Source organism: Emys orbicularis, chromosome 13, assembly GCF_028017835.1.
Source record: "Emys orbicularis isolate rEmyOrb1 chromosome 13, rEmyOrb1.hap1, whole genome shotgun sequence".
Classification (NCBI taxonomy): Eukaryota; Metazoa; Chordata; order Testudines; family Emydidae; genus Emys; species Emys orbicularis.
In genome coordinates, this window is record NC_088695.1 from 1,979,728 (window position 1) to 1,993,299 (window position 13,572).

A 13,572-nucleotide genomic window follows, 5' to 3' on the forward strand; every position below is an offset into this window, starting at 1 on the left:
TCTGAACGGCCGCCCCACACAACTTCCTCAGAACTTTCTCTCTGCAGCGTCTCTCTCCCGCAGCCGCCCGCCCCAGCTGGATTAGTGCCAAGGGTGTTGCCTCGTCCTGAGGGAAGTAGCATGTTTGGGCTGCATCTGTGGGGCTTTTGTTCTCTGAGTGGGAGGGGGTTTCCCGTATCCTTATCAAAACATTCCTCGCTCTCTGGAGGGATGGGGGTTGCTGGGAAGCTGCTGGGGCTGGGATCCCTCTCGCCTGGATTTCTTGGCCTGCCAAAGAGAGTCTGCAGCCCACTCGTCTCCGCCCGTTCTGGAATCCGGGAAATCTGAGAAGCCACAACACCTCGATTGTAGCTAAGCTAACCTCCCCCCCCCCGAGGCCCCCAGTACAGTTGTTCTAGGTGGTTCTTCATTCTGGGATCCCAGAACGAAGCCAACTCTGGCTGCTAACCGAACTGGAGGTAAGGGGTGTTCTAGAATGAGACACCTAGAACCCGGTCTGTCTGCCATCCAGAGTGAAGCCAAGCCCATCTGCTAACCAAGTGGGTGATTCAGGTGCTCTAGAACGAGGGGACCCCTGGAACCTGATACATCTGGATTCCAGAATCAAAGCCAGCTCCAAATGTTCCCATCATTTGAAGTGCAGGCGCTCGGGAATGAGGAGAACCCTCGAACCTGGTCTTTCTGGATACAGCAGGAAGCCAACCCCAAGCCTGAACAGAATTTTGGGCTTTAGAATGATGCAGCACCTAGAACCCAGACTTTCTAGAAGTAAGCAAGAAGGCACAGGGGACAATAAAAAATCACATATTTGGGTGGTCTGGGTGCTTGTAGTGAGGCGGAGTGGCCTCCCTTTGAGCTGGACAGCGAGGGACCACTACATTCCCCCTGGTAGGCAGAGCCGAATCCGGCCCAGCACTGGAAGTCCCAGGGTGGGACAGGAAGTATAAAACCAGAGCGCCAGAGCTCAGTTGGGGCTGGACCACCGGAGGGAGCAGACATCTCTTCCAAGGAGCGGAGATCTTTGCAGGATCCTGGACTAGCACCTGAGTGGCGCTGCGCCTTGCGGTTGGAGGAGATGGATGAGTATCCCAAGGAGCAGTCAGGACCACCATCCGACGAATGCCCCAAGGAGCTGTGGGGACTGCCGGTGGCCAAGAACCCTGAGGAGATGGAGGACCTTTGGACTACAGAGCCCTACGCCCAGACTGGGGTAGGAAGCAGCCCAGGGGAACCAGACTGTGACGGTGCCTCCCCTCAGGCTTTATGGAAATATGCTTAGAATGTGTTTTATGCTACATATGCCGTGTAACATATCTCCATAAAGGTTATGATCTACTGAATGTATGAATCCTATTTGTATGCATGTATCATTTTTGTATTCAAAGTTATGAATGTTATGAATGTTGGCTGTGTACTGGCTTGATTTCTAAATAACCTTAGTAGAGCATTTGGTCAGTTCCTGGAGAAAGGAATGTTGAAATTAAGGACCTAATCAAGAAACAATTAAAGGACAATGGATCTTGGAATGTTCCAATCCACATAAGAAGTCTACTTGAGGACATTCAAGGTATCATGTAAACAATGGCTTCTGCCTGTAAAAACTGTGAGTCATGCATGGACATGTGACTTGCCCAGGTGACTCCTAAACTCCATCTTGGAGCTGGACTTTGCATAGGAGTGAGGAGGGGGTTCTCCACCCACAAGAGAAAGTCTATTTAAACCCCGGGGAGACCCCTCCATTTTGTCTTCAGCTGGCTAAAGAGGGAGCCTCCCCACCCCCCAGGATACTTGGAAAAAACTGGAACAAAGGGGTGTGAGTGATTGCTGGACCCAGGCTAAAAGGAGTCTGTAAAAGGGAGCATTCTGGAACTGGTGAGGATCTTATCTGTATTCAGCTTGATTAGACATAGATTTGCACATTTTATTTTATTTTGCTTGGTGACTCACTTTGTTCTGTCTGTTACTACTTGGAACCACTTAAATCCTACTTTCTGTATTTAATAAAATCACTTTTTACTTATTAATTAACCCAGAGTATGTATTAATACCTGGGTGGGCAAACAGCTGTGCATATCTCTCTATCAGCGTTATAGAGGGCGAACAATTTATGAGCTTACCCTGTATAAATGTTATACAGGGTAAAACGGATTTATTTGGGTTTAGACCCCATTGGGAGTTGGCCATCTGAGTGTTAAAGACAAGAACACTTCTGTGAGCTGCTTTCAGGTAAACCTGCAGCTTTGGGGCTAGTAATTCAGACCCTGGGTCTTTGTTGGAGCAGACGGGCATGTCTGGCTCGGCAAGACAGGGTGCTGGGGCCCCGAGCTGGCAGGGAAAGCAGGCGCAGAGGTAGTCTGGGCACATCGGGTGGCAGCTCCCAGGGGGTTTCTGTGATCCAACCCGTCACACAGACTTCAATCCAGTTCTGCAGCCGGAGAGTGAGTCAGTGTGTTTCAGGAGGATCCCCAGTAGTGAACCCATCCACCATTATTAGGGGCTTGGGCTGGGACCCATTGGAGTAGGGTGGGCCCGGGTCCCTCTAGCCCCCCCCACTGACCTCAACCCTGGGGTCATGGCTAAACCCCCTCTTTGTGTCCAGAAGGCCTGGGCTGTTTTGTGGGCTCACCCCCAGCCAGGTGGTTGTGGAGCCATAGACTGTGCGCCGACTGTTACTTGCTGTCTGCCTGTAGTGAGGTGAAGTGGCCTCCCTCCCTCGAGAGTGAGGGACCACTACAGTGCTCTAGGAACACCAGGAAACGGGCCTTTCTGGGATGCAGGAGGATCCAGAACACTTCTGTTCTACAGCCCAGAACCCCTGGTGACTTTGGGCAGCTGGCAGAGTTTCTGAGTGGTCTGACTGTGGCTGGGGTGGACCTGCCATGTTGCCGTTAGAGCATTATGTTTCCTAGAATGCAGGGAAACCAAAATGGGCTCCGGGGTTCATGGGGCATTTCTGGACTGGGGCAGTCTAGAGCTCTGACTCCTCTGGGAAATCTAGGGTTCTGGAATCCAGAACCTTCATCTCTCCAGTGTCCTGGGTGTGGAGGCGGCAGGGATCTTTGGGTTCTGGAATTCAGTGCTTCTCGGTGGATCCCTGCCCTTCTTCAACATCAAAACACAACGTTCGAGAATTCAGAAAGCATTTTTTCCAGAAAATGTGGTGCTCTAGAACTCGGACTCTCCAAGCCGCACCCTCTAGAACAACCAGCGTTTTCTGAATTCCACATCCAGGATTCCTGGGTTCTATCCTGGCTCTGGGAGTGGAGTGGGATCTAGAGGATAGTCACTCTAGAACCCAGAATGTGCAGCCTAGAGCTCTAGAAGCCATGCACCTTGGGGCAATGAGTTCTGGAGCCAAAAATTCCACATACCCCAGCTCTAGACACTCTAGAATCCTGGCCCTTTGGTCAGCTGTGCTCTAGAACAGATCATATTTAGCCCAGTCACTCAAGAAATCGGAATGTTCTGTTCCTGGAGGTCTAGAACACATTATGTTCGTCTCCCCCGGGAACTCTAGAATAGCGTTTCTCACTGACCAGTCCATGCTCCCTGAGATCTCCCTGACACCATTTAGGAAGTCAGCAAGCAGGTCCCTGATATTAAAAAGGTTGAGAAATATTGCTCTAGAACTCAGAACCTTCAGACATCCAATGTTCTAGAATGGAGAAGCCTTTTTTTCCCCCCAGGGCCCCATTGTGCTTTCTGGGAAATTCCATTATTTCTCCTTAACCCGACCCATTCCCTGGGTTTAGGGGAGAGCACGCATGCTCTAGAACAGTGGGCGCTGTAGAACGCCACATTCCAGAACCCAGAACGCATTGCAGCTTCATGCGGATGGGGCAGGAGGGAGCTGGGTCTACACATAGTCAAAGAGGAAGGAGTGGGGCTGTTCGAGGCCGGACTGCTGCTGCTTAACAGCGTGACTCCGCTAACTGTTGGTGTAGAGGGCTGGGCTCTTGGCGGAGACAGATGAAGGGTCAGTAGGTGCTGAGGGGACTGCTCAGAGCAGGGTAATTGCCTTCTACTGCTGCCGGCTAATGGAGTCACTCCTCCAGCTCAAAGGTTAGGGCTGTTGGGGGAGAGAGACCAGCTCGCTGCCCTGGATTTTGTCCCAGGAAGCGGCCGATCAGCCATGGACGCGTCATTCCCAACGCCATCCTACGGGTGCGGGGGTCTGCTGGAGAAGAAACGGCGCTCGTCCTACACTGGGAGGATGACGCCGAGCCCCGGGAGTCACGGCGGAGCTGGGCAGAGTCCCTCGGAGTCTTTCCCGCCGGGGGCGGGGCCGCGGGGAGCTGTGCGTGATGGGCAGAGTTAAGGTGAGGTGAGGGGTGAGTGTCCAAGGCCACGTTAGCCCAGGGGGGATGGAAAATGAGGCCCTGTCTGTCCATGCAATGAAGTGGGGGGCAGATCCTAGAGATCCTTCAGCCATAGGCATCGGGGAGCAGGGAATGGGGCAGGGGCCTGTCCCCTCTAGGGGGCGCCGGCTCCCATCCGGTCCCAGGGCAGGGACTGGCTGGCTCAGGGGGCAGGGAATGGGGCCCGGGGCCTGTCCCCTCTAGGGGGCGCCGGCTCCCATCCGGCCCCAGGGCAGGGACTGGCTGGCTCAGGGGGGTGAGGAATGGGGCAAGGGCCTGTTCCCGTCAGGGGCACAAGTCCCTAACATACCTTGTATTGCAACTCCTCCACAGATCCACCCACTCGCTGAGTCCTGTCTGGGTGTGTCTGGGGCTGAAGCTCGGCTGGGGGGGCGGAGGGGAATGACACAAGGGAAGTGGCTATGACTGATCCTGAGCTGGTTTCGCCTGGCCGGGAGCTGTGGGGGAACCGCAGGTGGCTCATCCCAGCCTGGGAAACCCGGCCGCGGCCTGTCACATGCACGTGGGAGAGACGCAGAGCTCTGCCGGTGCCCCTCACTCCCGACCCGCAGCCCCCGGTATCCCCCCCAGCTCTGCCGGTGCCCCTCACTCCCGACCCGCAGCCCCCTGGTATCCCCCCCAGCTCTGCCGGTGCCCCTCACTCCCGACCTACTCTGAGACTGGATCCCCGCCCCCAGTCCTGAGCCCAGCTCCTCTCCCCGAGCCGGCTCCCCCCCACGCCCCAGCCCCATCAGACCCCCGGCTTCAGGGACTGGGGGAGGCGTCTCCAGGACGGAGAGGCTCCGCCCCGCCCGCCCGCCATATTGTCATGGTGATGATGTCCCCAGTGTTGCCGTGGAGACGGCCGGCCATCCCCATGTTGTCGTCGTGGCAATACTGCCAGGTGCCTTATGACCTGCATGGAGTTCCATGACCTATGACCTCTGGGGACCTGCGACCTCTTGAGTGTCGCCATGGTGTTAACCTGGCTATGATGAGCACCATGCAATTGCCATAGTGATGACCTCATGCGACCCATGACCTCCTTGACCTAATGTATCCTGTGACCCCACTTGGCCTTTGAACTCTTTGGCTGTGTGACCTCTGACCCCCTGGGGGTTGCCATGGCTGTGACCCCATGTGGCTGATCACCCCCTTGAGCTGACCTCCCATGACCTATGACCTCCTTGGCATTGCCATGGCGCTGACACCGTGTGTCCCATGATGCCTTGTGTTTCATCAGGGTGGGGACCTCACCCACCTCCTGACCTCTCACACGGTGCCCATGATGATGTCATTGTGGCTGTGACCTCACGGGGGGTCCGGCTCCTCCCACGTGTGACATCACGGCTTCGCCTCGCCCACTGCCCACCTCCTCCCCCGTGCTTCAGCCACTAGCCCCCAGACCCCTCCCAGAGCCGGGGAGAGAACCCAGGAGTCCTGGCTCCCAGTCTCCCCCCCCCAACCACTAGACCTCCCCTCCTGGGTCTCTGTTGTTGTGTCTGTTGTCAGTGTGGGTGTGTTTCTCTATTTGTTTACCTATTTATCCCTGTTTGTGTCTTTGTACCTGTTACTCTGTGTGTGCGTGTGTGTGTGTAGCTGGGTTGTAGCTGGGGCATGTGTGTGAGTGGCTGGGGGTGTATGTGTGTGTGCATAGCTGGGGTGTAGCTGAGAGGTGTGTGTATGTGTAGCTGGGGGGGTATCTAGCTCTGTGTGTGTGTGTGTGTGTGTGTGTGGGTGGGTGGGTGGGTGTGTGTAGCTGGGTGGGTGGGTGTGGCTGGGGATGTATGTGTCTGTGTGTAGCTAGGGTGTTTGTGTGTAGCTGGAGTGTGTGTAGCTGGGGTGTATCTGTGTAGGTGGGTGGGTGTGGCTGGGGTGTATGTTTCTGTGTGTAGCTAGGGTGTTTGTGTGTGTGTAGCTGGGCTGTAGCTGGGGTGTGTGTGTGTAGCTAGGGTGTGTGTGTGTGTGTGTGTGTGTGTGTGTGTAGCTGGGGTGTATCTGTGTAGCTGGTGGGTTTAGTTGGCATGTAGACGGGGTGTGTGTGTGTGTAACTGGAGGGGTGTGGCTGGCTGGTGTGTGTGTAGCTGTGTTGTGTTTGTGTGTGTTTACACCTAGTCTCCTTGCATTCCCATCTCTCTCTGAGTCACTAACCTGTTGCCTATTTTTATACCCCTTGGCGATCATGTGTCCTGCCCCCCTTTGCAGCTGTCCCTGGCACCAGGCCCCTGCCACACCCACCCCGTGTGTGTGTGTGTTTGTGCCAATGTATATATATAACGGCACAGATCACAACCAGACTGACTCTCCTCCAACCGCCCAGCTCAAGGACTGTCTGATCTTCCACCCCTCGACGACCATGGGCAAAGTCTTCCTTCTGTGCCTGGCCGCGCTGAGCTTTGTCGGGATCGGTAAGCCCCAGCCCTGCCCCACACAAATCCCCCCCTAACTCCCTCTCCTCCCCTAGGAAAATCTCCCCCTTCCCTCCGTCTTTGCCAGGTTCCCTTCCGAGCCCTGGGGGAGAATTTTGCCACTCAACAAACCAAACTGGGGGGGGGGGGGATGTGGCAGGAAAGTGGCTCTGAACAGTGCAGTTCGGAAGTGGGGGGGCCCTCCCCCCCTTTGAGCCCGCGGTACAACCCCCTAAGTGCCCCCCCAAGCCATGGGGCTCAGAGGGGCTCACGGGTTTTAGGGATTACACCTCCGCTCTCTGGCTGCAAACTGGCGAAGATTCACCCCACCGCTGCCACCAATCTGGAGCTGGGAGTAGCCCATCCCCACGACTTTCCTGCTAGCCCCCAAGTCTGCCCACTTCCCAGCCCCCCTCGTCAGCAGATGGTCCCCCAAACTCATGGCTTGATGTAGGCAGAACCCTCCCCCCACACACACACACACACTTGCATTTTCTGTGGGAAACTGCACCCTATTTTCTATTGCCCGCTAATTTTCCCCCCAGGTCGTGCCCCGTCCAACAGACTCACCCGCAACCCTGATTAAACCTGCCTTTAAAAATTGTTCCACCCGCCCGGATGTTGCACTCCCAGGAGAGGGAGTTTAGTAGGATGGGGGGGCAGGCTGGGAGCCAGGACTCCTGGGTTCTCTCCCTGGCTCTGGGAGCAGAGTGGGATCTAGTGGTTAGAGCAGCGGGGCTGGAAGCCAGGACTCCGGGGTTCTTTCCCTGGCTCTGGGATGGGCGTGGGGTCTAGTGATTAGAGCAGGGGGGCTGGGAGCCTGGACTCCTGGGTTCTCTCCCTGGCTCTAGCAGTGGGTTGGGGTGTAGTGGTTAGACCAGGCAGGGAAGCCAGGACTCCTGGGTTCTTTTCCAGCAGGCAATTCCCTTTCTTCAACCTACAGTTTGGAAATAGGGCAGGGGGGGGGGGGGGGGCTGTTTTCCTGCTTCCTCACCAGTCCAGGGCACACACCAAGCTCTGCTCGGGTCGCCCACCCCTGCCATTTCCCGTCCAAGGGGGCAGCTGGGAGATCTCTTGCCCTCAGCCCGGGCTCAGGCAGGGCGCTGGCCGGAGCTGGGGGGACCCAGAGCCCAGCGAGCAAGGGAATTTCTGTGCAGCGGACACACACCAGCGGGGACACACACCCACCTGACACACGGGAAAGGCATTTGGATTTGGTTTGGCCTTGAGTCCAATTTTCCAGGCTGGGTTGTTTTTCCCGTGGTTTGAAATCTCGCTTGCCAAAACACACCCAGCTTTTCACGGGTGTGTTTTGTGTGCTGTTGTGTTGTGTGTGTGCCTGGCTTTGTGTTGTGTGTGCTGCACTGGTTCTTTGTGGCACGTCCCCATGGGTTTGTGTATGTGTCGTGTTTGGCGTGCCTGTGTTTGTGCCTCATTTGTATTTGTGTGCCTTTGTGTTTTGTTTGTGCTGGTGGGGTTTTGTGGGACCATGTTTGTGTTATGTGGGTGTGTCCTTCTTGGCGTGTTTTTGCGGGTGTCTGTGGTTGGTTTACAGCTGTGTATTTTGTGTGTTTGTGTCATGTTTCGGATGGCTGTTGTGTGAACCTGTGTCGCTTCCAATGGGGTGTGTGTGCACACACACCTCGCTTTGTAAGGCTAGCCCTGTGTTTGTGTGGTGTGCAGCATTGTGCTTGGGTGTTGTCTGTGTCTATACAACTGTGTTGTTGTGCATCTCAGTGTTTTTGTGTAACTCCTGTGTGTTGGGTGAAAATAATTGGAGTACTCATGTCAGGATGCGTGTGAATTCCAGAATTGAGCTGTTTTTAAAGGGGCAGGGCTAAATATAAAACTGTCATTATCTATCCCACCACTGCCACCAATGCTAGTAAATCTGATCATTGCGCCCTCCCCGATAGCCCCAAAAGGAGATAGACTTGGTCTCATCCTTTCTCTCTCTGTTCCCAGGAGCGGCCCTGCAGTGCCTGAAATGCGACTTCACCGTATTTGGCATCCCCTGCCACACCACCACCGTCACCTGCAAGGACGACCAGCTCTGCGCTATCATCCGGGGCCGTGCAGGTAACACCCCTTCCTCCTCACCAGCTCCCTCTTCCAGTTCCTCGTCCTCTCTCCTCTTCCGTTTCTCTCGTGTCCCCTCGTTCTCCGGCCCTCTGCATTTCTCTCTGTCTCATTCCCTCTTTCTTGCTCTCTCCCCCCAGCCGGCCACAGGCTGATGATGAAGAAGAACTGCGTTGACAAGGTGAAATGCAACACCAATGACACCTCGACCTGGGCAAGCATCACCTACAGCACCTCCTACGAGTGCTGCGAGGGCGAATTCTGCAACTCGGCCGCGGGCGCCGGGGCCCAGCTCTCCCTGGCCGCAGGGCTGGCCATGCTGGGGGCCTGGCTCGCCCAGGGCCTCTAATCCCTGCTCCAGAAGCCGGGAGGGAAGAGGAAATAATTTCTGTTGGGGGGCAAAAAAAATCCATCCTGACCTTGCCTTTAAATAGCCCCGCCCCTTTTCTTCTTAAAGGGGCACTTGTTAGCCAGAGGTGAGACCCGATCTTTGGCCTTTTCTTGGTCTTCTTAAATCATTATAACCTGGGGACGAAGGGGAAAGACCCTCGGGGTCTGTCCGGAGAAGGAAAATGTATCCCCCATTCTTTCGTGGTGGCCCCCTGAACTTTTTCACTCGTTCATTCTGTTTCTTTTTGTCAAGTCTCACTCTCGGTCTGATAAGCTACCCATTGCTGCAGTCTCCAGCCTCCAAACCCGCCCCAGCTGGCACACTGCCATTTTTATGTAACTCCGACCCCCCGCAAAAAAAAATCCAAGGTGAGCAGCTGAATTTCCCACCTGTCCCTGCCGGCTCCCGATGACACGGGACTGTCAATGAGGGAGCCGCGGCCTGTGGACAAATGTACCTTTAAGAACGGGGCGCTGCGGCACCGTCCCCTGCCTTGAGCCCCCTCGCTGCAGCTGCCAATGCCCCATTGGTGGCAGCGGTGGGATCCGCGGGGGCTGCAGCTGGGGTCAGACGCCCTGGCTCCAGCTGTTCAGGCCTCTGTATTCCTCCCTCTGCCTTCCCCCCCTCATGCTCACTGGCACTACAGACATCTGGCGCCAGATGTTCACTGCCTTCCGCACCGGCCCCGCCCGCACCTGGGGGCAGCACTTCTGCTCGCCAGCCTTGCCCACACCTGGCCCCACGTCTTTGCCTGACTGCAGGGCTGGTGTCGGGGCAATGATCACCCGGAGGGTGCTGCGGGGAGGACTCTGCTCTTCATCCCAATGCCGACAGAGGTTGGGCAGGGGCTAGAGGGGGCCGGGAGCGTTGTATTGCCCCCACACAATGGCACAGCAGCTTGATGCTGCCCCCTGCTGGCACGGGCAGGATCAGCGCCTCGGCTTCCTCTGCTCATGTTCTCCTGAAACGCGTCCAGAATAAATCTTGTCTTGGCTCCGATCGCCCAGCAGTTGTGACTTTCTTCCTCCCTCCCTCCCGACACGCAGCCCCTGCTACCCCGGTCCTGTCCCCCCACAGCTCTGCTGGTGCCCCTCACTCCCGACCCGCAGCCCCTGCTACCCTGGTCCTGTCCCCCCACAGCTCTGCTGGTGCCCCTCACTCCCGACCTGCAGCCCCTGCTACCCTGGTCCTGCCCCCCCCCCCCAGTTCTGCCAGTGCCCCTCACTCCCGACCCGCAGCCCCTGCTACCCCGGTCCTGTCCCCCCACAGCTCTGCTGGTGCCCCTCACTCCCGACCCGCAGCCCCTGCTACCCTGGTCCTGCCCCCCCCCCAGTTCTGCCGGTGCCCCTCACTCCCGACCCGCAGCCCCTGCCAGCCCAGCCCTCCCCCCCCCCCAGCCCTGCCGGTGCCCCTCACTCCCAACCCACAGCCCCTGCTAACCCGGTCCTGTCCCCTCACAGCTCTGCCAGTGCCCCTCACTCCCGACCCGCAGCCTCTGCTAGCCCAGCCCTGCCCCCCAGCTCTGCTGGTGCCCCTCACTCCCGACCCGCAGCCCCTGCTAGCCCAGCCCTGCCTCCCCCAGCTCTGCCGGTGCCCCTCACTCCCGACCCGCAGCCCTCTGCCAGCCCAGCCCTGCCCCCCCAGCTCTGCCGGTGCCCCTCACTCCCGACCTGCAGCCCCTGCTACCCTGGTCCTGCCCCCCCCCCCCAGTTCTGCCAGTGCCCCTCACTCCCGACCCGCAGCCCCTGCTAGCCCAGCCCTGGGCTCCCCCCATTCCCAGCCCTGCCGGTGCCCCTCACTCCCGACCCGCAGCCCCTGCTAGCCCAGCCCTGCCCCTCCAGCTCTGCCGGTGCCCCTCACTCCCGACCCGCAGCCCCTGCCAGCCCAGGCCTGTCCCCCCCAGCTCTGCCGGTGCCCCTCACTCCCGACCCGCAGCCCCTGCTAGCCCAGCCCTGGGCTCCCCCCATTCCCAGCCCTGCCGGTGCCCCTCACTCCCGACCCGCAGCCCCTGCTAGCCCAGCCTTGGGCTCCCCCCATTGCCAGCTCTCTGAAATGCCCTGTGGGTTGGAGCTGGGACACACAAGGCCTGTGGCTGGGGCCATGACTCAGAGCTCTGTTGTTGTGGTGTTCGCACTGGGCGTGTGTCCGGGTGATCAGAAATTCCCCATGCTGCACACGGAGTTAGCGCCCGGAGCCGGGCGTGAGCAGACAGGCTGGGAGCTCGGCGGCAGGTTGGGCTGGGTGCTGGGGGGTGAGATTGTGGAGCCGGGCGCAGTGACGCAGTGTGCCTGTGTACCGGTGAATTTGTGCTGTGTGTGCTGTGAAATTGTGGACCAGGACACGGTGCGGTTGTGTTGTGTGTGGTGTGTATTTGTTCTCCTGAAACGCGTCCATAATGAATCCTGTCTCGGCTCCGATCGCCAGCGGTTGTGACTTTGTTCCCGACCCGCAGCCCCCTGGGGGCGCGTGGGGGGCAGGGCACAGTGCAGGTGTGTGTGTGTGGGGGGGTGCACAGGGTGTGCGTGCGGAGCAGGGCACGGTGCGGCTGTGTTGTATGGCCACGTCTGTCACAGGTGGGGCTGGGGTTTTGTGTGGGTGTCATTGGGTGTAGTGGTGTAAGTGTGTGTGTAATTGTGTTGTGTGTAGCTGGGTTTCTGTGTTGGTTTTGCTGCATAGTTATAGGTGTGGGGGGGTTGTTTTATTGTGTATATGTGCATTTCTGTGTGTGTGTGTGTGTGATTCTCTGTGTGTGTGACTATGTTGTTGTGTGTAACTTTGTGTCTGTGTGATTGTGTTGTGTGTTTCTGTCTTGCTCTCGGTGTAGCTACTTTTCTGTATGTCTGTTTTATTGTGTGTGTGTGTGTGATTGTGTTATTGGGGGCTTCTCTGTCAGTGTGTGTGGTGTGTGATGGTGTTACTGGGGGGTTTCTCTGTCAGTGTGTGTGGTATGTGATTGTGTTATTGGGGGGGTTCTCTGTCAGTGTGTGTGGTGTGTGACTGTGTTATTGGGGGGGTTCTCTGTCAGTGTGTGTGGTGTGTGATTGTGTTATGGGGGGTTCTCTGTCAGTGTGTGTGATTTGTGATTGTGGCAGTTCTGTCCCCCAGGGATCTGTACTGGGCCCAGTCCTATTTAACATATTCATAAACGATCTGGAAAAAGGGGTAAACAAAGAGGCCAAAATTTGCAGACGATACAAAACCACTCAAGATAGTGAAGTCCCAGGCAGACTGCGAAGAGCTACAAAAGGATCTCACAAAACTGGGTGACTGGGCAACCAAATGGCAGATGAAATTTAATGTTGATAATTGCAAAGAAATGCACATTGGGAAACACAATCCCAACTAGACATATACAATGACGGGGTCTAAATGAGCTGTTCCCACTCAAGAAAGATCCTGGAGTCACTGTGGAGAGTTCTCTGAAATCATCCACTCAAAGCGCAGCGGGGTCAAAGAAGCGAACAGCATGTTGGGAATCATCAAGAAAGGGAGAGAGAATAAAAGACAGAAAATATCATGTTGCCTCTATGTAAACCCACGGGACGCCCACACCTTGAACACTGCGTGCAGATGTGGTCGCCCCAGCTCAACAAAGATCGATTGGAATTGGAAAAGGTTCAGAAAAGGGCAACAAAACTGCTGAGGGGTGTGGAACGGCTGCCGTGTGCGGAGAGATTAATAAGACGGGAACTTTTCAGCTTGGAAAAGAGGCGACTAAGGGGGGATATGCTAGAGGTCTATAAAATCGTGCCTGGTGTGGAGAAAGTGAATAAGGAAGTGTTATTTACTCCTTCTCCTAACACAAGAACTAGGGGCCACCAAATGAAATGACTAGGCAGCAGGTTTAAAACAAACACAAGAAAGTATTTTTTCTCACAACACACTGTTAACCTGTGGAACTCCTTGCCAGAGGATGTTGTGAAGGCCAAGAGTATAACGGGGTTCAAAAGGGAGCTAGATCAATTCCTGGAGGATAGGTCCATCAATGGCTATTAGCCAGGCTGGGCAGGGATGGTGGCCCTAGCCTCTGTTTGCAAGAAGCTGGGAATGGGCGACAGGGGATGGATCACTTGATGATTCCCTGCTCTGTTCATTCCCTCAGGGGCACCTGGCATTGGCCACTGTTGGTAGACAGGATACTGGGCTGGATGGACCATTAGTCTGACCCAGTCTGGCTGTTCTTATGTTCTTATGTCCTCTGTGTGTGTGTTTGTGTTATTGTGGGGGGGGGGTTATGTGTGTGTGTGTTTGTGTGATTGTGGGGGGTTCTCTGTGGGTGTGATTGTGTTATGGGTTTTGTGTGTGTGTGTGTGTCTGGTTTTCTGTGTGTGCGACT

General features: G+C 56.3%; 1 protein-coding gene across 1 annotated transcript; it reads left to right on the forward strand.

Annotated features, from left to right (window-relative positions):
- Nucleotides 1–6,714: 6,714 nt before the first annotated feature.
- On the forward strand, nt 6,715–9,212 carry LOC135888125 (sperm acrosome membrane-associated protein 4-like). The gene is made up of 3 exons (XM_065415932.1): nt 6,715–6,766; nt 8,732–8,845; nt 8,986–9,212. Exons 1-3 carry the CDS (start codon nt 6,715–6,717, stop codon nt 9,192–9,194), a joined length of 375 nt encoding a protein of 124 aa, XP_065272004.1. The 3' UTR covers nt 9,195–9,212.
- Nucleotides 9,213–13,572: the final 4,360 nt, after the last annotated feature.

What these genes read in the sequence shown, in the direction of transcription:
- LOC135888125 (XM_065415932.1), top strand. Translation starts at nt 6,715, where the DNA reads ATGGGCAAAGTCTTCCTTCTGTGCCTGGCCGCGCTGAGCTTTGTCGGG. An exon ending in GCTGAGCTTTGTCGGGATCG is followed by an intron (nt 6,767 to 8,731) that starts GTAAGCCCCAGC and finishes CTCTGTTCCCAG; the next exon opens with GAGCGGCCCTGCAGTGCCTG. An exon ending in TATCATCCGGGGCCGTGCAG is followed by an intron (nt 8,846 to 8,985) that starts GTAACACCCCTT and finishes CTCTCCCCCCAG; the next exon opens with CCGGCCACAGGCTGATGATG.